Source organism: Panthera pardus, unplaced genomic scaffold (assembly GCF_024362965.1).
Source record: "Panthera pardus isolate Hobbes unplaced genomic scaffold, ASM2436296v1 HiC_scaffold_11, whole genome shotgun sequence".
In the NCBI taxonomy this organism is placed as follows: Eukaryota; Metazoa; Chordata; class Mammalia; order Carnivora; family Felidae; genus Panthera; species Panthera pardus.
The window spans coordinates 51,522,407-51,547,100 of NW_026526666.1; the positions used below are offsets into that span (position 1 = coordinate 51,522,407).

The window sequence follows — 24,694 nt, forward strand, 5'->3', positions numbered from 1 at the left end:
AAGTGGGTTGATCAGTTATTCTTCAGTTATGAATGACTAGATCTTTCTCTTTGCCATACATGTTGTTTGACTGACAAAGTAATGTTTTTAACCATTGTTACCTTCGAGGATATGCCTTTTTTCAAATAAGAGTAAATGACCCTGTTAATAAGCTGGAATGTGTGGTTTTGCAGTTATATGTAGATTTTATGTAGGTGGTAGAGCCTTGTGAGCAAAGGTAGTGAAGATATCTGGGTCCCAATTCCTTGTCTGAGCCAGGAGGAGGTGGAACAGAAGTGGTGGCAAGTAGTTACAGTAGTGCGGAGGATAGGGTGGGTAACCCAGGACCACTGGCTCCATGAACTTGTCTGGCTTTCCCAAGGTAGGGAGGGAACCTTGGAGATCATTTGCACTACTGATATTATCTTCTGCCTTAGTCAGTTCCCTAACAGTTTACTTTCTAGGATCACATGTTTTAGTTTTTTTCTCAGTAGATTTCTGGGGAAAGAAGTTTCAAAATACAATGGTGTCATTCATCAACTTTTCCTTATTTACCATGAAGCCTAAAACTGAGCGATTTGTTTATTTTTAGACCTTATAGTAAACGAGTATCAAAGCTTATAAGGTTTCAAAACATGTAAGAAAATATGTCATTCGTGCTTTGGATTTTATTTCAAATAAAGTTGGTGACTCTGCTTAGCAAATTTTCCTTGGAGTGAGAATGGTTATATCTAAGACTCAGGTGAACACTGAAATTATTACATGCTTCTTATTAGGTCAGGGGTGATGAATTGGTGCTTATGTTATCCTGTGTTCATTTGTAGACATTGTCAAGTAGTTTGACGATGCTTCCTTGCTAAAGCCCAGGAATAGCTCTGACTGTTCACCAGGGTAGTGGTTCAGACAGCCAGAATCAGTTGATTAGAGCTGGGAAAGAAGACAAAAAAATCTGATTGTATCCCTAGACTTGGTTTTACTGATTATGTGATGTTAGTGCCTAATCTTACTCCTATACTCCCTTTCTTAATTTCCTTAACCTAAACAACTAGAGAATACATTTTTTTATTAAACTTTTTTTTCAAATATTTTTATTTAACCGAAAGTCTTGTTCAAACCAAATGCCTAATTTTCAGAAATGGTAGGTCCATATAACCCATTTGCCCATTGATTTATGCCACGTACTTTTTATGCCTGTGGTGTGTATTGGCTTGTGGTATTACATTGTACCACCAGCACCTGTAGAACCAGAGACTTCATTCAAAACAGAAGGAAAGCTAAGCATCTTTGTATGTGCAGCTGTAATCACAGCCATTTGAAGATTGCAGGACTTGTGGAAGGGAGCCCATCGAGCTCTGTGTCACACAATGACCAAGCAGGTCATTTTGTTCACAGTGGCTCTTTATTAGCTATCTTTGGAGGCAGACATTTTATTTGGTTTTAACTGTCCCTCCCCCCATCCTTGATTAACAAAATATATGTTCACTGTGCCTTCTGTATTTCCTGTCTTAGGGAGAAGACAAATATGCATGCAAATCTATCACTGAGAGATAACAGTTGTGATGGAAGTATGTGAATTTTGTATAAAGTGTCTGCATTTCATTCTCTGAATTGATTTCTCACAAGAGGCAGATGGAGCAGACTGTTGTCTATATTTGTAATCTAGGTAGAGGCTTAGAGAGGTTAAATGACTTTATGATGGACTCACAGAAAATTAATGGCAGATTTAGAATTTAAATGCCCACTTTTTGGCTCAGTGATCAATAACGATAACTATGTGAAGCTATCTAGAAGAAAAAACTCAGAACATGTTACCTTGCCTTTGTTTTTTCTTGGTACTTAACTAACAGAACAGGCACTTAATAGCTGGATGGTTTGGGGAAAGTTACTTAACATTTCTGAACCCGGAAGTATAATAAGCTCTTAATAAGCAGTAGCTTCAATTGTTTTTTTATGCTATCTTTATGATAGGGAGTAGACTCCATTCTACTAAGGTAGTGTTTGGGTCATATTTATCCTACAGCTATACTTTCAAATGGCTGCTGCTTGTTCTGTTGTAGCCAAAGATCCATTCCTGTGGCAAAGCAGAGGAATGCAATAGGCTGCTTCTGCTGTAGAGTGGTTTTCTCCAGAGACAGGCCTAGTATTTAGGGAGGGAAAACAATCCTGTGAGAATTGTTTTTCAATTTTTGAATTCTATGTAAATTGAATCATGTTCATGGGATTTATTTTAATATTCTATAGATACAGTTATTATGTTCCCAGAGGGGACTGTACAGTATATATTTGGGGCATTTTTCCAAATAAAATGTAATGCTCAGTGTAGAAAAACTTGGGCTTGAGTGTATACACTCAAGCCTACCATGTATTAGCTATGTTACCTAAAGTAAGTTACTCCTCGTCTTCTGGGGATAAGAAGGCTTGGCCTTTCTACCTCACGGGGTTACTTGGGGATCAAATGACATGAGGTATGCAGAAGCATTTTGTAAACTATAAAGCACTCCACAAATAAAAGGTAGTACTTGTTTATTGTCACAATTTGTTCCTTCATTTATTAGCAAACCTGAACTAAATTGTCTTCAGCACAGTACCCGCAGGCCAACTGTGGGACCTGGCACATGACGGGGACTTAGTAGATTTAAAAATACAAAATGAAACCAGAAGAAATGTTTAGAGCTAAAGGAGGGAAGGAGCTCAGGTATATAGAGAGTTTTATTTGAAGCCTTTGCCAAATAACTGATTTCTTTCCACTCCTAGGTCACTGACAAAAAAAATTAAGGTGCACCTGGGTGGCTCAGTCGGTTAAGCATCCGACTTAGGCTCAGGCCATGATCTCACAGGCTGTGAGTTCGAGCCCCGCATCGGGCTCTGTGCTGACAGCTCAGAGCCTGGAGCCTGCTTCGGAGTCATGTATCTCCCTCTGTCTCTGCCCCACCCCTGCTCGTGTTCTGTCTCTCTCTCCTTCAAAAATAAGCATTAAAATTTTTTTTTAATTAAAAAAAATAGAAATGATGTTTACATGTGAAAACTGACATTATTTATTGAATGAGATGGACCTCCTTCATACCATTGTATCCATAATTATCTTTAATTCTGATAGCAACTCTACAAGATAGCCTTGTAGAGTTATTTCTCTTATTATATGTGCAGAAACTAAGGTTCAGAGAATCCTCATGGTCCATCACACCAGCTTATTCTCTTAGTGACTTTGGAGTAAAAGAGTAGCTTATCTAGGAAAGGAGGATAATTTAGAGTTGAGGAAAGTTCTTAGGCCTGAGATTTCTTTCTTCTTTTCTTTTCTTTTCCTTTCTTTTCTTTTCTTTTTTTTTTCTTTTCTTTTCAGAGAGAGAGAGAGGATACGTACGAGTGGGCAAGAGGGGCAAAGGGAGAGAGAGAGAAAATGAGAGAGAGAGAACTTCTGTGCTGACTGTGGAGCCTGATGCAGGGCTCAGTTCCTCAACCCTGGGATCTTGACCTGAGCTGAAATCAAGAGTTGGACGCTCAACTGACTGAGCCAACCAGGTGCCCCAGACCTGATATTTCTTTTATGTGTTTCAGTTTGAAGTAAAGTCTCTCCTTATGAAGCTGATCTAACACTCATGTTAGAGTTGGAAGAAACCTTAATGTGCACCCAGTTTAACTTCCCTTGCAGAAGCTAATGCTGGCATAATGAAACAGTGGTGAGGTGGTGCAAGATACTGGGCTTCGGAATCCTGGTGTGCTGCTTTTTTTAGGTACAATGGCTTCTGTACCAATAACCCTCCCAAAGATACTTCTTCTGTGCCCACCTGCTGGTTTTCTGGGTTATGCCTTTCTCTTCAAAAAAAGAGAAACTAAACTCAATACAAAAACTAACAAGTTATAGGCCAGTAAAATGACTTTTGCCATTTTAAGAAAATTTAAAATTCTATAGATTTAATCTAAAACTTTAAATCTAGTAGTGTGTACAAGTAGTATGTGGGTGTATTAAATGTTCTTCTTTTCCCATGATTTTTTTTTTTTTTTTGAGAGAGAGAGAGCATGAGGAGGGGAGGGGCAGAGAGGGGGAGACAGAGAGAGAGAGAGAGAGAGAGAGAGAAAGAGAAAGAAAGAAAGAAAAGAAAGAGAGAGAAAGAAAATCTCAAGCAGGCTCCATGCTCAGTGCAGAGCCTGATGTGGGGCGATGTCATGATCAGACCATGAGATCATGACCTAAGCCAAAATCAAGAGTCAGACACTTAACCGACTGAGCTACCCAGGTGCTTAGGTGTGTGGGTGTATTAACAAGTAAAGTCTAACTCATCTGCAGTAGAAAATGATACTAAGCCAGAGATCATGGATGTTTAATCCACCTCAGCTATTTGTACCTAACACTTCTAAATGCTTGGGGCTATGGAGAAATGACATATATGACATAGTTCCTGCTCTCAAGGAATTTATAGTCTTGCTGGTAGAGGCTGGTCTCCTGAGTCTTCCCAGCCTGTACTTTATTGTGTTTTAATGGTTTTTCGTCAGAGAGGAGGGTGTGTTTACAGGTATGAAAGTGCATAGAATGAGACTATGACTTCTTTCATTTATTCTTCATCATTTTACAGTTATGGAACATCTATTCGCTATCACTTTGTTAAGCACTGTGGATACAGAGATAAACCATGAAGGCATTCAAAGTGTCTGGATAGATGATCATGAATATACAAATAGTCACATACATACACGTACTTAGTCACGTACATGCAGTGTCAGTGATAAAAGTAGCACTTAGTGTTCTTGACAGTTTGGCAAGAAGGAGCCTGATATGAATGCAGGTTTTTGTGCAAAGCTTCCCAGTGGAGGCGTCATATGAGATAGGTTTATAATTCGAGTCAGTAATTGAATTTGGTCTTTTGCTTCTAGCCATGATGGCATAACAGGGACAGGATTTACCTTTCTGCCTGAACCTACTAGAATACCAAACATATATGAAAAATGTTTTTCAGACATTGGACAACAGGTGGTAAAGGATTGTGGAGAGAAAACGGATGAGAAGAGAAAAGAAGTACATAAAAAAAGACCCAAATGAAATTTTAAGGAAAAATATAATAACCTGAATTGAAAAATAAAGTAGAAGGTATTAAACAGCAGATTAGGCAGTACAGAAGAAAAGATCAGTGAATTAAAGAAATAGCAATAGAAACTATCCAAGATGAAACACATGGAGAAAAAAGGACTGGAAAACAAATGAACAGATTACTAGTGACGTGCAGGGTAGTATCAAGAGATCTATAATATGTGTAACTGTAGTCCTGAAGAAGAGGGTGGGTAGAAAAACTTTTTGAAGAATTAATGGCAGATGTCTTTCCCAATTTGATGAAAACTAAATCTACACATACAAGAAGCTCAACACAAACTATAGTATAGTAAACACAAAGTATAGTAAACGAAAAGGAAACTATACCATAAAGAGGGACATTTCATAATGCTGAAAGAGTTAATATATTAAGTAGACATAACTGTCTTGCATATGAATGTGCTTAATGAGAAAGCCTCAAAATATCTGAAGCAAAAACTGATAAAACAGAAAGGATAAGTACATTATTGACAATTATAGTTGGAGATTTTAACACTCCTCTTTCAGTAATTGATAAAACAACTAAACTGAAAGCCATTAAGGCTATAGAACACTTGAACAACACCATCAACTAATTTGACCTAATTGACATTTACAGAACATTCGACTCAAAAACAACAGAATATACATTCTTTTCAAGTGCACATGGAACATATACCAAGCTAAACTATATTCTGAGCCATAAAATGATTATTAATAGCTTTAAATAATTGAAATCATAGAAAGTCTGTTCCCTGGTCAGGACAGAATTAACCTAGAAATTAATAACATAAAGATATATGGAAAAATCTTCAAATGTTTGGAAATAAACACTTCTAAATAACACATGGATCAAACAAAAAAATCATGAAGAAAATAAAACATTTCAAACTGAATGAAAATTAAAACACAACATAGTAGGGGCACCTGGGTGGCTCAGTTGGTTAAGCATCCGACCTCGACTCAGGTCATGCATGATCTCATGGTTTGTGAGTTCGAGCCCTGCGCTGGGCTCTGTGCTGACAGCTTGGAGCCTGGAACCTGCTTCAGATTCTGTGTCTCCTTCTTTCTCTGGTCTTCCGCCACTCACAGTCTGTCTCTCTCAAAAATGAATAAACATTAAAAATTTTTAAGACATAACATAGGAAAGCTTATGGGATGCTGCTAAAGTGGTGCTTAGAGGTGAATCCATAGAATTAAATGCATATATTAGAAAAGAAGAAAGGTCTAAAATCAGTGGCCTAAGCCTTTCCCTTTAGAAACTAGAAAAAAATAAGAGCAAATTAAACCCAAAGTAAATATAAGGAAGGTAAGAGCAGAAATCAGTGAAATAGAAAACAGAAAAGCAATAGAGAAAAATCAGTGAACCTAAAACCTGGAGGCCAATGAAAGTTCAGTAAAATGGCTCAACCATAGCCAGTTGATCAGGGCAAAAAGTGAGAATCCACAAATTATCAATATAGGGAATGAAAGAGTGATATCATTACAGAGCTTGCATATACTAAAGGTATAATGGAATATTAGGAACAACATTATGCCATAAACTCAAAAACTAAGATGAAATGAACAAATTCTTTAAAAAGACAAACTACCAAAGCTCACTCAAGAAGTAGATAACATGAAAAGCCCTATTCTACTAAATAATTAAAAAGCTCTACTAAATTAAAATAATTAGAAGCTATTTAGCTTCTATTTATGAGGCTATTTAGCTCTATTTCTCTTAAAGAGACTGAATTTTAGTTAACCTTCCCAAAAGGAAAACTCTAGGCCTTGAATTAATTAATTAAGGGGGCTTAATTAATTAATGGGGCTATTTAGCTCTATTTCTATTAAGAAATTGAATTTTAGTTAAAAACGTTCCGAAAAGGAAAACTCTGGGCCTTGAATCTGGAACAGATTGTCTCTCACAGCCCTCAGAAGGAGCCATCCCTGCTGGCACCTTGATCTTGACTTCCAGCCTCCAGAGTGTGACACAAAAGTTTCTGTTGTTCAAGTCACTCAATTGGTGGAACTTTATTTATAGCAGCCCTAGTATAGACTTAAATGTAGAGTTAAAACTTAAAACTTGAAGAAAATATAGGAGAAAATCTCTGTGAAAATCTCAGCTTCATAGGAAAGTCATAAAAAGCAAGAATTGTAAAAGATAAAATAAGTTAGACTACATCAGAATTAAATTTTTTCGTTTTTTAAGGCATCATTAAAGAAATAAAAAGGCAAGCCACAGATTGGGAGGATATATTTGCACAACCATGTATATAATATATAATAATCATATATAATATGTAATTTTTTAGAAAATACACAGTCATATATATGATAATCATATATATGTGTGATTTTTATATATATAAAAAATTAAGAACTTGTATCCAGAATATATGAAAAATAACAACTCAGTAATAAGACAAATAGATAAATTTGGGAGATTTGGACAGACATTTCACCAGAGAAGCAATACTGATGGCAAATAAACACATTAAAATATGCTCAGTCAGGGCACCTGACGGGCTCAGTCAGTAGAGCATGTGACTCTTGATCTTGGGGTTATGAGTGTGAGCCCACCATTGGGTACAGAGATTACTTTAAAATCTTTTTTAAAAAACTTAAAAAAAATAAAATATGCTCAACCTCATTAATCATTAGAGAGAAAAAAAATATGTTCCACTTCGTTAATCATTAGAAAAATTCAAGTTAATATTATAGTGAGATACCATTTACTTATACTACAGTGGTCTCATACAGTTCCAAGTGCTGATGAGAAGGTAAAGCAATAGGAACTCTCATAGAGTGCTGGTGGGAGTACAAGATAGTATAGTTATTTCATCAGTTTCTTAGAAAGTTAAAGATACATTTACTGAAAGAACCAGCCAACCCATTTTCTAGATATCTACCTGAGAAAAATAAAAATGTCCACAGAGATTTGTATTCAAAGGCCCATTATAGCTTTATTAATAACAAGTCATGAAAACAACCTAAATATTTATTAACTGGTGACTAAACAGATTGTGGTATAGTCATAAGATGGAATACTAATCAGTAATAAAAATAAATGTAACAAAAATGATCAACAGCATAAGTGATTCTCAAAAGCATTATGCCAAGTGAAAAGCCAGACATAAGAGTACATGCTGTGCAATCCCATTTGTAGGAAATTGTTGAAGAACAAAACTCTAGTAACAGACAATAGATCAGACGTCGCCATAGGTTATAATCAGAGGTTGTAAATTTGGGAGGGGATCACCACTTAAGTGGTTGATTTTATTTTTTGCATATTATGCCTCAACAAAGAAAGAACCTTGAACAAATTGAGTGTCTACTGTTTGCTGTGTTAGGAATTTGCTTAGGTAGATGTGATGTGGGTCCTCCTGCAGGAAGCTGTAGACACTGTGTAGAAAGACTTGCAGTTTGGAGAGAGAGTCCTAGAGGGAAGTACTGCTGGGGCAGAGGAGAGAGTTCTTATCAGGAAGGCTCCATATAGTGGCTGCTTGCGTTTTAGTTTGATCTGCCAACAGGAGTCAGGAGAGTGTTGAGAAGGACATTCTAAGCAAAGGCACATGAGTGTGAAAATGCGTGTTACATTTTATAAACAATGAAGAGCCTCGTATTGCTGGAGCCTTGGAGCTATGAGATTTATGTTGAAGTGACAAGAATTGAAGCTGATTGGGTTGGCAGAAAGATAAAAGGTGGAGTGTTTATCGTATTTGCTTAACAAATTGATATTGTAAGAGACGTTATGTACTTTAGAGGGAAACCTTCCCTCTTGGTTGAGAGATGAGGTGATCACTACACCCTTTCATTTCTCTTCACTCCTTTGCTTTTAGCTTAAAAACAAAACAGCAGCAAAACCTTGCTTTTACCATCAGCTGTTTTAAAATAGTAATTCACCCTGCATAGACCTCAGCCAAATTTGTGTAACTAATGCTGTATTTGAGTTTTCACATGTTGTAGGAAAGAAGTATGTTTCAATGTTTGAGAAAGTCTTTCATACTAGCCATCTGGGAGAGCTGCTCAGATTAGCCAGATCTCAGATACGGCTTCTGCCTTCAAGCAAATGTCCATTTCTTTGAACGAACAGGGAGAAGTACAAGACCTTCCTCACATTACATTTTAGAAAGGAAACCTTCTGAAACTGCTTTTTTGGTTCAGCTCCATATATGTCAAATTCTTAAACATCACTCTCTATCCCTTGAGTGATGAAGGGAAATGTATATGTGTGTGTGGTGGGAGCAACATAGGATTTTTTTCCATGGGATTTTGATTAAAGAATAGGACAGCTGATTTTGAGGGCTTGCTCTACAATCTGATACTTTTCTTGTGTATTACAGGCAATGGATTTTGAAGGCTGGGCCGACACCCTCTTTCTTCTGCAGTTCACTCTCTCTTGTGTGATGGGGTAAGCCTTTGTTCCTTGTTAGCAGATAGTTTTCCTAGAGAAGTTTGTTCTGGGATCCTTTTGCTTCCTTCCTCAGTATACTGTTCTGTGTCTTGAATGTATCAGCATAGGATAATTAAACTTCCAGGTTCAGGTGGTTTCACAGCCCTTGGGAACGTAGCCCTAGGGGCTACTAAACTGATCCCAGAGTCATACTCAGAAGGATGGAGACAAGAAACGAATACTTACCAAATAACCTAGTATGTGATAAGCACCATAATATTTCAAAAGGCATTATTTTATTTCTATATTAATCACTGGACACATGTTTCTGTCCACCTACCTATGAGAAAGTAGGCTCAGAACTCAAGTAAATTGTCTAAATTTGCACAGTTAGCAGGCAGCAGTGGCAGCCTTTGAATTGGGGGCTGACTCTCTCCACCAGGTTATCTTTCTCTCAGAAGAGTGTATGTGGAAAATAAGAGGGTATCTGCTAATGTGCCTCTTCTCTTCACCTTTGTATTTCCCTAATGAATTTTTTCCTTGGCCAGTCAGTTTAGTTGGTGTTTATGACTAGATCTGGCACAAGCCAGGTACATGATGAGCAAGTGCTTCAAAATAAAATTGACATGGTGCATTGGTACTCCAGCTTGGAAGCCTTGTAAATCTGGCTGTTCCAACTGCTGGGCCACTTAGTTGTTAAGTGAACCTGTAGCCCCTCTTAAGGTAGTGCTGATTCGGGTTTCTTCCATCTTTAAGAATCTCTGTTGCCTCCTGGTCCAAGGGTCATATTGTCTCATGGGAGGTGCACACCTGACTCGTGGTCTGTGAGCTCAGCTTTCTATCTGGGTTAGGTGACTTAGTGGGAATATAATATAAAAAGAGTATTCAGGATTTCAAGGGTTTGGTGAGGGTAGCTGGGGAAAACACCTGGTCAACAAATGGACATGTGTTTCTTTTTAGTGAGATTTTTAAAATCTAAAGCTGCAGTACATGCAGGGGTGAGGTGGGGAAAGCTCATAGTGACTACAATGTGCTAGCATGGCCAACGCTGTTTCTCTTGGCTAGAGATTGCTATAAAGTAAGCAACTGGCTCTTACACCTCTTCCTTCTTCATTCCAGGTTTATCTTGATGTACGCCACAGTACTCTGCACTCAGTATAATTCTGCTCTTACAACTACAATAGTTGGCTGTATTAAGGTGAGTTGAAAAAAATACTGTTAGCTTTTGGGTACCTGCTTTGTTTTAAAGTTGTTACTTTAAGTCTCTCTGTGGTCTTAAGCCCCTATAATCCTTTTTTTTCTGACAGAATGTCTTGGTTTGGCAGATTGTGGTGATGATTTCTAAAATGATCTTTAAGAACTCAAGGGGGTATAATCTCCACTTTCAGGCAACTTGGCTCTGAGGAGTACGGGAAAAGAAGAATGTGTTATCTTAGTGCAGAGGAAGCAGAATTAGGCTTATTTCAGACAGGGTAGGTGATAGGCTTGTCCCTGTAACCCCCATGAAAACTGTTCTGTTCTCTGCCTTACTCAGTTCTGGCTGTTATAGGGAAAGGGTGCCTGCCAGAAATTAATCAAGGGATTTTTCCAGTGCATGAGCCAGACCTTAAATGGCCCACTTTTAAAAGCTGTGTCTGACATTTCCAGTGATGTCATTTCCTCCAGATCCCTTTTATTTGAGGGAGGCTCATTTGTCTTCAGCCAGGAGAGCCAAGTTGACTTGAATATTGAGCTGAAGTTAGTGGCTTGAAGCCTGAGGCCTGTTTCATCTGATTTTGTGCTTCTAGTGCTTTAATCTCCAACACCACAGCATGCCAGATTTCCAAATGAATTAGCAGGGTAGGCTTGCTTTCTAAAAAAGGTAAGACAGAGCCGGGCGGGGGTGGTGGGGGGGTAAGACAGAGAGGTAGGCCCTTGATCATTTGGGGAAAAGAATACTATCCCTTGGGACTTCCTTTCTGATTCCCCATTTGTCAATAGTGAGGGAAGGGATTGCACAATAAAGTTTTCATTGCTCTGCTATGTTTCCCTTTATATCTCCATGGAGTGGTGTCCACTTGCCCTCACTTTGGAAACTAGATTTGGGTTAAAATTTCAGAAGGTCTGTGACTTCAAATCATGGAATTGGAGTGTTTGGTGTAAATAAAATTCTAAATTAAGCTATAACTAGTTAGTTGTGTGAATGAATTCCCATGAGAGCCAGAGACAAGTTCATCTGCATTCAAAGGCCTAGGCTGCTAAAATAGTTTTAACTCCTCAAGTTAGCTCTCAGCTCTGTTTTGGTTTTGTAAAGTAAATGGTTCAAGAGCAAAGTGAATGCAGAATAAGAACAGCAAGAACCTGAGAGACAGGCCAGTTGTTGTTACCAGTTTTTAGCCAAAAAGGACAGTGTAGGAAAGTCAGTGTTTCCTTTTTTTTTTTTTTTTTTTTAAAGATTTTTAATGTCTATTTATTTTTGAGAGAGACAGAGACAGAATATGAGTGGGTCAGGAGCAGACAGAGAGGGAGACACAGAATCCGAAGCAGGCTCCAGGCTCTGAGCTGTCAGCACAGAGCCCAACGAGGGGCTCAAACTCACAAGCTGTGAGATCATGACCTGAGCCGAAGTCGGACGCTCAACCGACTGAGCCACCCAGGAGCCCCAGTCAGTGTTTCTTTTTAGTAACGAACCTATTTGCTTAAGATTTCTTAGTGTATTTTCTTTTTATTTATCAGCATGGAGTACAAATATAATCACACTCTTATTAACATACAGTCCAGTACCTTTCTTTTGATATTTCCTCCTCCCCACACAACCCTATTAATTTACTCTGTCCCCAAGGGGCAGTTTTACTTCCAAAGTCTAGAGGGAGGGAAAAACTGGACTGTTGGATTCGTTTACAACCACTGTTGGTCCTCGCTGCCTTGTATCACTGCTGAAGGATGTCTTCCATCTTCAGACGGGAGTGCGCTGCTGCCCTTGCTGGTTCAGAGCCTCATGGGTCACAGGGGAGTTTCTTTCATCAGCCTCCCGGTCACAGCCCTTTTAGCTCAGTCACTGCCCCAAGAGACTGTCAGTATTTCTTGTTTTTCTTAATCATGGTGGGAAGATTATGTAGGTTACTTAGTTAAAAGTGGAAATTCCTGGGCCCACCTCATATATACTAAATCAGAGGCTGGAAATCATCATTTTTAACAAGGTTTCCAGGTGATTCTCTGGTAGACTAAAGTTTGAAACTTGCCGTCTTAGTTTTCAGTTACTAGCATAGATTCTTCTGTGGTTGCTAGTAAGTTCTGCTTTGGGGGCATTGCTGTCTTTTCCTGGTTGATTTCGAGCAGCAAGGTTTGGATTCTGAGTCCTTTCCCTATCTGTAGCTCCCTGGGCAATCTATGCAAATTAACCTGCCTTCTCTCTAGATCTCTGTTCCAAGTGAGATCCTGTTACACATTTTCTCAAGTTGCCTACTGACCTTATTTACTGTTATATGGTATTTATTTTTATTTTTTCCCCTCAAATAATAAGAAAAGCTGTTCTAAGTTAACTTGCTTAGACCTAGAAAAGGTTGACATGATTTTGAATGTTCTCTCAAAGGGCACTCCCATTATACAAGCCTTTTAAAAATGCTGTGGTAGTTCTGCTTCCATAGGCCCAATCTAGGAGAGCCCAGGTTCTAAAAATGTTTGTGACATTTATCATTTACGACAGCTATAATAGTGGAGAGGGAGGCAGTGACTTGTGAATGTGAGAGAAGGTTAGGGAAGAATTGAATAATAGCTTGAACTTTGGGAAAGTTTATTTCACCTCTGTGGTCTGAAGATAATTGAAAGGAAGCCAGAGAAGCAGATGTTTACACCTAGGAGCTTAGGGAATCAGGAGAGGTAATTTTAGGTATGCTACTTTGAGACGACTTTTCATATGTGGTATTTTTTTGTAAGTTTATTTATTTATTTATTTTGAGAGAGAGAAAGAATATCCCAAGCAGGCTGCTTGCTGTCAGTGCGGAGCCCAGTGTGGGGCTTGGTCCCATGAACCTCGAGATTGTGATCTGAGCCAAAACCAAGAATTGGACACTTAACTGACTCAACTGAGACACCCAGGCGCCCATCATGTGTTTTCTTAAGATACCAAAGAAGCTGCCTCTAAAAACAATGTTGATGTTGGTGAACTGCCTACCATCCCCTTTTTCCTTTTTAGAACAAGAGGGAGAGATGCTTACCTGTGAGGTTTTCCTGCTTCACTTTCCCCTCACAAGTCAATGGTTACCACAATGGGAGGAAGAAGCATTCTTTTCTAAGATTACTAAATGTGCATTATTTTTTCTACCCCTAGTGTTTCTCTATTTAAATTTATAATGTCAGCCTATAACATGAGACAGGGAAAGTGGATAATCTTGTGATAATTATCAGTGAAAGCATTTAGCTTTTGGAGATTTAGATTGGGAAGAAGTTAATGTCATTGTTTCCTTATTAGTGGCCTTACTCATACTATGCTCATTTTAGGATTGGTGGGTTTTTCTGTTTATCTGATTTTATATTTTAAGGATAGGCATTTGGGCCATTGTGTGGATGAGTTTACATGAATATTGAAAAGCTCATTTAAACCTGTGTAACAGCATATTGCTGTTTTTCTTTGTAGAATATATTAATAACTTATATTGGAATGGTCTTTGGTGGAGATTATATTTTCACATGGACGAACTTCATTGGCTTAAATATCAGGTAAGTAAAAATATTTAAATGTAACCACTTTGACAGGAGGGATTTGGATACTCAAATAGTATCACAGTAAGGGGCTATTTAATGCAAATTTGTTTCTTTATTAAACTTTTATGGAGCACCTACAGTGTATTATATATATTTAATGTCTTCACATAATGCTTTTTAAGAAATGGGGATAAAATGGTTCCATATTTTATGCGCACGCTATTTAAGGGATCTTTTCTGGAAGCTAAACTCCTTCTAGCCTTCAAAGAACAATCCTTTACTTATACTAGATGGTAGTACAGTGTTGTCAAGAAAATTCAGGGCTAAAGAATAGCAGCTCTGTTAGAATTGCTTTATATGTGTCTGACCTTGGACATATCACTGGATTCCTTTAGACTTTATCAGTGGTGAGGGTGACTTGTATGAAAGACCTTTTTCAGTTCCAGAATTGATTCCATGGCTTTAAATACTGTCTATGTGCTTGAAAATTCTCAAATTTGTATTTGGGCCAGACCTCTGTCTTTAACTCCAACTTCTATGTCTAACAGGCCACTTTACATCTCTAGCTAACATGTCCAAACCTGAAGTCCCTATTATTTTCTCCAAAGTGTGCTCCACCCATAGCCTCTGTATATCAGCTGATGCACACTCTGTCCTTCTAGCCTCTCAGTTCCAAAACCCTGGAGTCATTCTTGACCCTTCAGTCTTCTACCCAGTATCCAGTGTGTTCACAAATTCTCTTGGCTCTGCCTTCAGAATAGATCCAGAAAACAGTCACTTCTCACCTGCATTGCTCCCAGCATCATCTAAGCCACCAATCTAGCATCTCTTGCCTAGTTTACTGCCTAGTCTTCTCCACTTGCATGGTTAACTCCTTTATGCCTGTAAGTTTTTGCTCAATTGTTACCTTCTCATGGAAGTCTACCCTGACCACCTTGTTTAAAACTACAACCTGCTCTTCCCCTTCTGATGCTGTGTTTTAAACCCTCTTATTCTATTTTTCTATTTATCTTTTCCAGAGCACTTAATCCTTTAATATACTATAAAATTTGCTTATTTATTGCCTATTTTCTGTCTCTCCTGTTAGAATGTAAATTCCATGGGGGCAGGGATCTCTGCCTATGTAGTTCTCTCATTTCTCAAACTCGTAGAATGAATCCTGCTATTGCTTAATAAGTGTTTGATGAATCCTATGTGGATTGGTGAAAAAGCACTTTGGAAACTATAAAGCTCTCTAACAGAATATGGGAGTGTCATCTCTTTAATTTACAGCAAATTATATTACCTGTCTGGGCTCTTATTTCTTCAGTATAAACAACTATTGATAATGCCTATTCTACCCTGTTCTACCTTCTTTATGAATGAACATGAAAATTTAGTACTAATACTGGTAATAGGCTAGTAACTCATTGTTACTCCTTCCCTGACATTTATTTGCCACTATAGTTATTTATCTTTTAAAGGAAAAGTCATTCATTATTTGTGGGTGTAGGAGTTGGGGGTAGTGGTGGGTGTAATGTGTACTTGAAGATTGTATATTATGGAAGGAAGATGAGTAGTTCAGTCTTAGACCTTGTTTGGAGTTATAGTTCTGATGCTTCCTATCTGTGTGACTTTGAGTTGTTTATCTTTTCTGAGCTTCAGTTTTTTTAGGTGTTAGGGGTGAAAATACCCATATCTCTTGGGGCACCTGGGTGGCTCAGTTGGTTAAACAAACGACTCTTGATCTCAGCTCAGGTCTTGATCTCATGGTGGTGAGTTTAAGCCCCGCACTAGTTTCCATGCTGGGTGTGGAGCCTCCTAGTTAAAAAAAAAAAAAAAAAAAAAGAAGAAAATGAAAGAAAATACCTCCTTAGACTTGTTAGAATGAAGTAATCTAATATAAAGTACCTAACGCACTGCTTGACATCTGTGTTTAGTAAATACCAGTTTCATTCATTAATATTCATGAGAAGGGGCCAGGATGTAAGGAACAACTTGTTGGAACAGTTCTGACTTGGAATGTGATCTGCGTTTCATTCACTTCTAAAAATTTGGATTAAAGAATCTTTTTAGCACTATATAGACCTGAGTCAGAGATGCCTTGATTTTTGTTATGTTAGCTTCAAATAAATAATCTTAACAACCAAAATGAAGTGAAAGCTTCTGTTTGCATTTTCAGATCTCTGCAGTTCAAATTGCTTTTGAGATGATAAAAGTATCTTATAAGAAAACTTAGGTATCTTTTTTTTTTTTTTCCACATTGCAGGCTATTAAAAGTGTCTGAGTATTTTGGAATGTTATAACATTTGCCAATCTAAGGTAGATCAAAAGCAACATCTTGAAAATTCTTCCAGTAGAGTTTCTTTTTGTGTTGGGTAGTACATTTTAGTTCTGGTTACACAGTACCATTTTGCTAGCAAGGATCTTTGGTAATGATAATCATGATAATGACTGTCATTGGTACTCTGGCCCTAGGTAGTATTTTTAATAATTTTTAATTGCTTTCGCATTTTATTATAAATTTTACATATCCTATCTCTTCAGTCTCTTTTATTACAAGGCTAGGGAGAATAATTGATGTACTTAGCCAGCCAAATTAGTTGCAGAGCTGGAATTAAAACCCACATGAATTTTTGTTCAAATGCTGTTTTTCATTATAGTGTGCTTTTTACCTTTTGTAGAGGAAAGCTCTACAAAACTATTATCTAATCTTTTTCACTTTTTCTCTTTAAAATGAAAATTATAGTTTTATTATTTACTTTTTTTTGAGTTCTTCCATGAGTTAATAAGTAGCCTCATAAGCTGTGGACATTATTTTTTAAATGCAAAAACCAAACTTAAAGTGGCTATCAGATTCACTTTGATCGAAATGGTGTCAGTCCATCTTTGGTGGACTGCACTTTGAAGGAAATCATTAATTGAACATATTCTTCTGTGTGTGTGTGTGTGTGTGTGTGTGTGTGTGAGATTCATTTACTGTTTATTGAGTGCCATTAACCATTACATGATTTTTAATTTAAAAAAAGGTAGGGAATTCACACATTCTTGTAACCCATTTTCTTATTCCACATTTTAGCCAAAAAATTTCACAGAGAAGTTGAAAGAATTTTACAACATCATCATATATTTATTACCTGAATTATACAATGAAAATTCTATGCTTATGCTTTATTACATATCTATAATTGAACTATATTCTTCAAAGATTCTGTGATTAGACCCAGATACATTTAGCTTTCCTCTACCCTGCCTAGTTACTTTGTTGTTTTAAGAAGAGTTTAAATAGCCTTCTCTGGTGTGATTCAAATGCAAGAAGCAGGAGGTTTGCACTGGTAGCTACTTATTAGGCTTCATCCAAATTGATTCTGGGATTTAGGCGGCACTTTTTTAAATAGGTCTCCGTTGAGAGCCTTCCTGTCTTCAACTCTCCTAAAGGCTTTTTCTCCGGCAGCCACTTACTGAGTGCTCACCAAGCCCCAAAGGCAGTGGAGAAGGGAGGGAATGATTAGTGAAGGGTGGTGACAAGAGCCTGCTTCTGTACTTACTTTCCATCTGTTGCTGGAGTTGGCCTGTGGGTTTGGCCTAATGTAGCCTTTCCAGATAATGACATCATCATCTTCATAACTGCCCAGGCTAGAATTCCTAGAGTCTCTGGGACTCATCTTTGTGATTTTTTTTCTTCCATTTTAAAAAGTTGTTATATGATTTGAATACAGTGAATTTCACCCCTTTTAGTTTACAGTTCTGTGAGTTTTGATAAATGGATACAGCAGTCCTGTAACTACCACCACCACATTCAAGATATAAAACAATTGTATTGCCTCTAAAATCTCCCCATGTCCCTTTGCATTGAACCTCTCCCACTACCCTCAGCCTCTGACAAAGATCTGTTTTCATCTGTGTAGTATCCAGATTGTCATGGAAAGGTAGCTCTTGGTCTGACTTCTTTTCACATCAGATACTGCATTTGAGATTCTGTGTTGCACTCTGAGATTCTGTGTTGTTACATGTATCAGTAGTTTGTAACTTTTTATTGCTGAGTATATTCTGTTATGAATATATCACAGTTTTTTATTGATTGACCAACTGAAAGACTGAAAGACATTTGGGTAGTTTCCAATTTTTAACCATTCTGTATTAGCTGTTAAAATACTTGCTTAAAAGTTTGTTTGTGAACGTAAGTTTTCATTTCACTTGGGTAAATACCTAGGAGTGGAATTCCTGGTTTGTCTGGTAAGTGTTATGTTTCATTTCCTAAGAAATTGTCAAATTATTTTCAAAAATGTCTGTAACATTTTGCATATCTCTCAGCCATGTATGATGTACTATGCTGGTTGCTCCACATCCCAGCCCTTGGTATTCTAGACATTCTAATAGATCTGTAGTGGTTTCTCATTGTGGTTTTACGTGCTGTAGTGATTCATGATGTTGAACATCTTTTCATGTGTTTATTTTCCATCTGTATATATTCTTTAGTAAAGTGGCTGTTCAGATATTTTGCCCATTTAAAAAAAAATTTTTTTTAACGTTTTACTTATTTTTGAGACAGGGAGAGAGAGAGCATGAACAGGGGAGGGTCAGAGAGAGGGAGACACAGAATCTGAAACAGACTCCAGGCTCTGAGCAAGCTGTCAGAACAGAGCCCGACGCGGAGCTCGAACTCATGGACCGCAAGATCATTACCTGAGCCGAAGTCGGCCACTTAACCGACTGAGCCACCCAGGCGCCCCTATTTTACCCATTTTTTAAAAATTGGGTTGTTTTCTTAAGTTTTTTTGTTTTTTGAAGATTTTATTTTTAAGTAATTTCTGTACCCAACATGGGACTTGAACCTGCAACCTTGAGATCAAGAGTCACGAGCTCTACTGACTGAGCCAGCCAGGCGCCCTTTGTTTTCTTAAATTTTCAGAGTTCTTTATTTATTATGGATACAAGTTTCTTATCAGATATGTGATGTACAAGTATTACTTCCCAGTCTGTGGCCTGTCTTTTCATTTTTCTAATACTCTCTTTTGAAGAAGAAAATTTTTAAGGCTATTTTATCAGTTTTTCTTCTATGAGTTATGCTTTCAGTGTTAGGTATCTAAGAAATCTTTGCCTAACCCCAAGGTTACAAAGATTTTTCCTCTTATGTGTCCGAGAAGTTTTATACTGCTTTCGGTTTTACAATTAGGTATGTAGCTCACTTTTGGATTAATTTTTATATACTGTGTGAAGTCTAGATGAAAAGTTCTTTTTATTGTGTGTGTGTGTGTGTGTGTGTGTGTGTGTGTGTGTGTGTGTTAATATAGATATCCAGTTCTAGTACCTTTTATTGCAAATGTACTTTCTCTGTTGAATTGCCTAATTCTTTGTAACACTCTTTTGAAGTTCTTTTATTATCACTATTTTATAAATGAAGAGGCTGAGGCCTAGAGAGGTTAAGTAAGTTGAATGTATTCTGAAGTTATGCATTGAGTGTGTCTGTATGCGAGGCATTGTGTTCTAGAGAGACATGGTACATTCCCTTGTAGATCTGCCAAGGTCACATAATTAGTAAGACATGTCACAAGGATTTTAACCCAGATGGATTGGACTCCAGAGTCACCAAGTTCTCATTCCTGAATGCATTTATCATTCAGAAAATGACTAAATAATTACAATGTAGCCTAGTAAACCATATATGTGTCCATCACCATTTTAGATTTTCGGCTATTTGAGGGCAGAAATCACTTGTCTTATTTCCAGTTATGCCAGTATTTATCAGTGTCTGGGCCATAATAAGCATTCAGCTAGTACTAATAACAAAATACTGGCCAGTATTTAAAAAAAAAATTTTTTTAAGTTTACTCATTATTGAGAGACAGAGGGAGACAGAGTATGAGCATGGGAGGGACAGAAAGAAGGGGAGACACAGAATCTGAAGCAGGCTCCAAGCTCTGGGCTGTCAGCACAGAGCCCAACGCAGCCCTCGAACTCATGAGCTGTGAGATCATGACCTGAGCCGAAGTCAGACGCTTAACCAACTGAGCCACCCAGGTGCCTGCTGGCCAGTATTTTTTATGTGTACTAGAACTGAGCATTGTCCTAACTACGTATACTTAGTCTCTGTAACAGCTCTATGAGATAGATGCTGTGAATATTCCATTTCACAGAGAGGCTAGAAACTTGCCCCATGTTACCCAGCTGTCAAGTTTTCAATCCATGATTTGCCTTCCAGGTCTTCATTCTTAACTATAGTCTATAAATAGTGTATACATGAATGGATTACTTTTATTTTCATATTCCTTCATGATATGCCATACATACTGGTTAAGTCAGCCTTCTTTAGTGTAATAAAACTCATTTTGTAGCTTCTGAGGCCACCCTAGGGTCTGCATAGTCTCTGGGACGGGACATGGTGAAGCTCAGAGTCTAGCCCCACAGTTATTCCTGGGGATTTTAGTCTAGCTACCTCTGCCCAGCACCCGAATCTTCTATTCCCTCATTTTGAATTCCTTTGCTTGTTTCTTTAGAAGGATGAGTTGCTTCTCAATTTCAGACTGCTTCTCCTCCTGTATAATTTCATCTTAGTAGATTCTATTTTGGTTCCAGACTTCTCCTGAAGGACATGAGCTTTTCCTTTGCTTGGGGATTTTCTCACTTGGGGAGAGAGAAGGACATGTTTTGTATTATCAGTTAGTTGCTGCTGATGTAATATCCACCAGGCTATTTGTAGAGTTATATAACTGGCATTTATGGCACTAGAATAATTTGGACTTTTGAATAGGATCCAGGGAGGTTGGCTAGCCCTTGGTTATATCATAATTCCTGACAGAAGAACACTGAAATGGAATATTGCAAAAAATCTGTGTTCTCTACCAGTACTGCCACTAGCTCTTTATAATTCACCTTTCACAGCTTTAGTTTTCTTGCTCTCGGTTTTTGAAATCAAGTTGTCTATCCCGATACTGTCACTAAACTTTTCCACAGTCCTTAGGAACTGTGCCACATGCTCTCGGTAGGCCTGAAGTTATTTTACAGGAGACTTAGGACATTTGAAGGAACCTCCTCCAGGTGTGGAAAACACGTAAAATATGTTATCCTTTTAGTTCTGATGGGAGCCTCCACCTACATTTTAAAGATTTTTAAGAGGCAGAAAAGAAAAAGGAGTATAGATGTAGGGTAGAAAATGATGGATATGCTTAAGAGCACCTGGGTGGCTACGTTGTTAAGCATCTGACTTCGGGTGAGGTCATGATCTCACGGTTTGTGAATTTGATCCCAACATTGGGTGAACTCGAGGCATGCTTCAGGTGAGCAGGAGTCCCCACTTTGGGTAAGCACGAGCCCCACTTCGGGTGAGCCCCGCTTCTCTCTTTCTCTCTCTCTCTTTCCACCTTCTTCTCTCTCCCTCTTCCCCTCCTGGGATTCTCTCTCTCTTTCTTTGCCCCTCGCTCACTTGTGCCCTCTCTCTCAAAAAAAAAAAAAAAAAAAAAAAAAAAAAAAAAAAAGATGGATATGCTTAAGCAGTTTGGACTCAGCCCCAAGTTGAGGAATAGTATGAAAGGAAAAAAAAATTTTTTGGAACGGGAGAAGGGCATTTCTCTTACATATTTGGAAAGAGCTAACAGTAAACAGTGAGAATAGATAGAAAACAAGTTTTTAGGCTTATATTCTTTTTTATTTTTCCATAACATTTTTTAGTTCAGACTCTTAAAAAAAAACTATCTATGTGGGGCTTCCCTAGAATTCTGAGTATTTGCTTAATTCATATCAGTTAATGAAACAAATAATATCTATGTCAAGGCCCATGAGTTCCAAACAACAGCACAACAGGATTTAAGAGCCTTTTTTCTAAATTTACTCCTGGGCAAATTCCTAAAACTCCTAGGCAGATGAATTGGTTCACATCCTGGCCAGACATCGGTGACTAAGGTACTTCTATTTTTAAAGTATGTGCACAGACCGATACTTATCCTCATGTAGAAAGGATATAAACATGCATCTGGAAAGGCAGCAGATAGGGACTTAATGTTTGTTGAGTGCCTGGTATATGATGCCACCTTTACAGTGCCATCTCGTTTAATCATCTCCCAGTTCACATGATAATGCAATTGAGACTCAGGGAAAATAATTCATCCAAGGGCACACAGCTGCCATAGTGAGAAGCAGAACTGAGATTCTCACCCTGGTTTGACTATAAAAATCTTCCCTATGATTTAGCCATGTGAGGGACATGGGATAAGAGATTAAATGACCCCTCTTTGTTTTGAACATTCCTAAAGCTGCCTTGTTTACCTCCTGCCTTACCACTGATTTGTCTTTATTCTTCTGTCTTCTTTGGCAAGCAGAGTAAGAATCAGAATTATTGAACCCAGTCTATAAATATGTTAAAGAAAGTGATGACTTAGTGTTTGCAAAGCCATAGATTAATTTTTATCTTCATGGAATTTATAATCTAGCTGGGAAGATTTATTTCCTTATTAACAAATGTATGGTAGGTACCTACCAAACTTTGTTTTAGGCAATGGGGGTAGAGCTGTTATCAAAACTGTTTAAAATTGTTGCCCTTCGTGGAGTTTTCCTTCTAGTAGAGGAGACAAAAAATGAATTACAATACAGTGAGTAAAATATTTGTTGGTGGTAAATGTTAATAACTGTGATGATAAATAGTAATGGAGAAAAGGCAAGGAAGGGGGATGAGGAGTACTGCAGGGAATAGGGTTACATTTTGTGTCAATACCTAAAAAAGGGAGGGGATGAGCCACATCAGTTTCTGGAGAGAAGAACAAGTAAAAAGACCCTGAAGTGGGAGTGTTGTGGTGTGTTCAGGGAACATGGGAGGCCAGTGTGATGGCAGTAGAGTGAATGAGATGAGATGAGCCATAGAGGTAGTGGGGTGGAGTGATTGAGGACTACTTTTAAGAGAGAGGAAGACAGAGGGTTTTGATTGAACAAATGACATGATCTGATTTAGTTTTAACAGAATTACTTTGCCTACTATGTTGAGATTAGGTGGAATGAGGAAGGAAAGTATGAAATGATTAACACCAATGCCTTTCATTCATGTAGGAATCATAAGGCATTTATAATAACATTTGGTATTTATATGGTCTTAATAACAGCCATGAGGAGACACTTCTGCACATTCTCATGAGAGCTTTCAGCAGCTGTCATCACACAAGTGTCACAGAGTAGCTGTTTAGACTGGTACCTCTCACAAAGGCTATGGTTGTCTTCCTGGAAGACTTAATAGAAGAAAGGACAGTTAGGTAAGTAAGGCCTTGAGCCATAGGTAGGATTTGGAGAGATGGAAAACAGAAGTGTACGTATTCCAGCCATTGAGTGCTGCATGAGCAAACAAAGGCGTGGAGCTGGAAATGCAGATGTTGGATGGGAGACTGGGAGGGTGGGCAGTAGGTACTCCATAAGACGGATTTCACAAGGGTACTACTGGAAAAGTGGGCCAGCACTTGAGTGAGTGACGAAGGAGGAATACCCAGCTTGAGAAATACTGTGAGAGTTACTACTGACCCACAGATAATAGGGGTTTGCTTACTCAATACAGTTAAGGCCTCTTTGGGATGACCAAAGACAAAGAGGCCTTGCTATATGTAGGACTCCTTGATTTTCTGGGTGAACGGGTGTGCAGCCATGAAGATGAGGAAAAGCAGCAACTGGCAAAATCTGGTTCTTCTTTTCGGCAGTATTCGCTCCTGGTGTGCCTTGACATTTTGACTTTTATCCCTATTGGGTGTCTATTGTGTCCCAATGAATGTTTTGAAATGATCTATTGTCCTGTTACATAATTTAAATATAGAATCTAAGTTATATAATTAACATGTAATTTTAGATAGCTTATTGTTACATAAATTATATAATTAAATTCTCACTTCAATCCTGTAAGAGTGGTATTCTGATCACCATTTCACAGATGGGCTCATTTCATAGAGCTGAGGCTCTGAGAGTTTAAGTAACTTGTCCCACATCACAGAGCTTTGTAACGTTTATTCATTTTTGAGAGACAGAGCATGAGCGGGGAAGGGGCAGAGAGAGAGGGAGACACAGAATCTGAAGCAGGCTCCAGGCTCTGAGCTGTCAGCACAGAGCCTGATGCAGGTCTTGAATTTACAACCTGTGAGATCATGACCTGAGCCAAAGTCAGATGCTTAACCGACTGAGCCACCCAGGCGCCCCATCACAGAGCTTCGTAAATGTCATAGTCAACAATTATGTGGTTTTTATTCAATCCTGTGTCACCTCTGTGCTTCTCTCTGTTCAGATTGGAAAGCTCTGGAAGGTGATATATATACAGAGGCAACACAGCTCTGCTTTACTTGGCTGGTGAGAAAGATGAAAAAGGGCTCCCGGGAGCTGCTATGTGGGGAGTTGACATGGGTGTAGGAAGAATATACCCAGAGGTCCAGTTTCAATTATTTGGCAGGAATTACTATATGTTAGGAAATGGCAGTAAAAATCAAACTGCCTTGGCTCATAGGCTTGGGTATAAATTGACCTATTTTACATGTGGAATACAGAAGGCAGCATCTAGTCTGGGAGGCAGAGCTACATGGCTAAACACATGAGCAGATATGTCAGCCACAAAGGGAGATGGACATAGTCTGGACCTTAGGACTCTTGCTCTCTGGCCA

The 24,694-nt window shown here is 38.3% G+C and overlaps 1 protein-coding gene across 1 annotated transcript in view; it reads left to right on the forward strand.

Moving 5' to 3' along the window:
- Positions 1–24,694, forward strand: part of SLC35D1 (solute carrier family 35 member D1) — a 50,299-nt gene that overhangs the window by 17,178 nt on the left and 8,427 nt on the right. Inside the window, exons 9-11 of the mRNA XM_019448941.2 lie at positions 9,367–9,434; positions 10,536–10,614; positions 14,032–14,114. Coding sequence (XP_019304486.1) covers positions 9,367–9,434; positions 10,536–10,614; positions 14,032–14,114 — 230 coding nt within the window. The remainder of the gene's footprint in view (positions 1–9,366; positions 9,435–10,535; positions 10,615–14,031; positions 14,115–24,694) is intronic.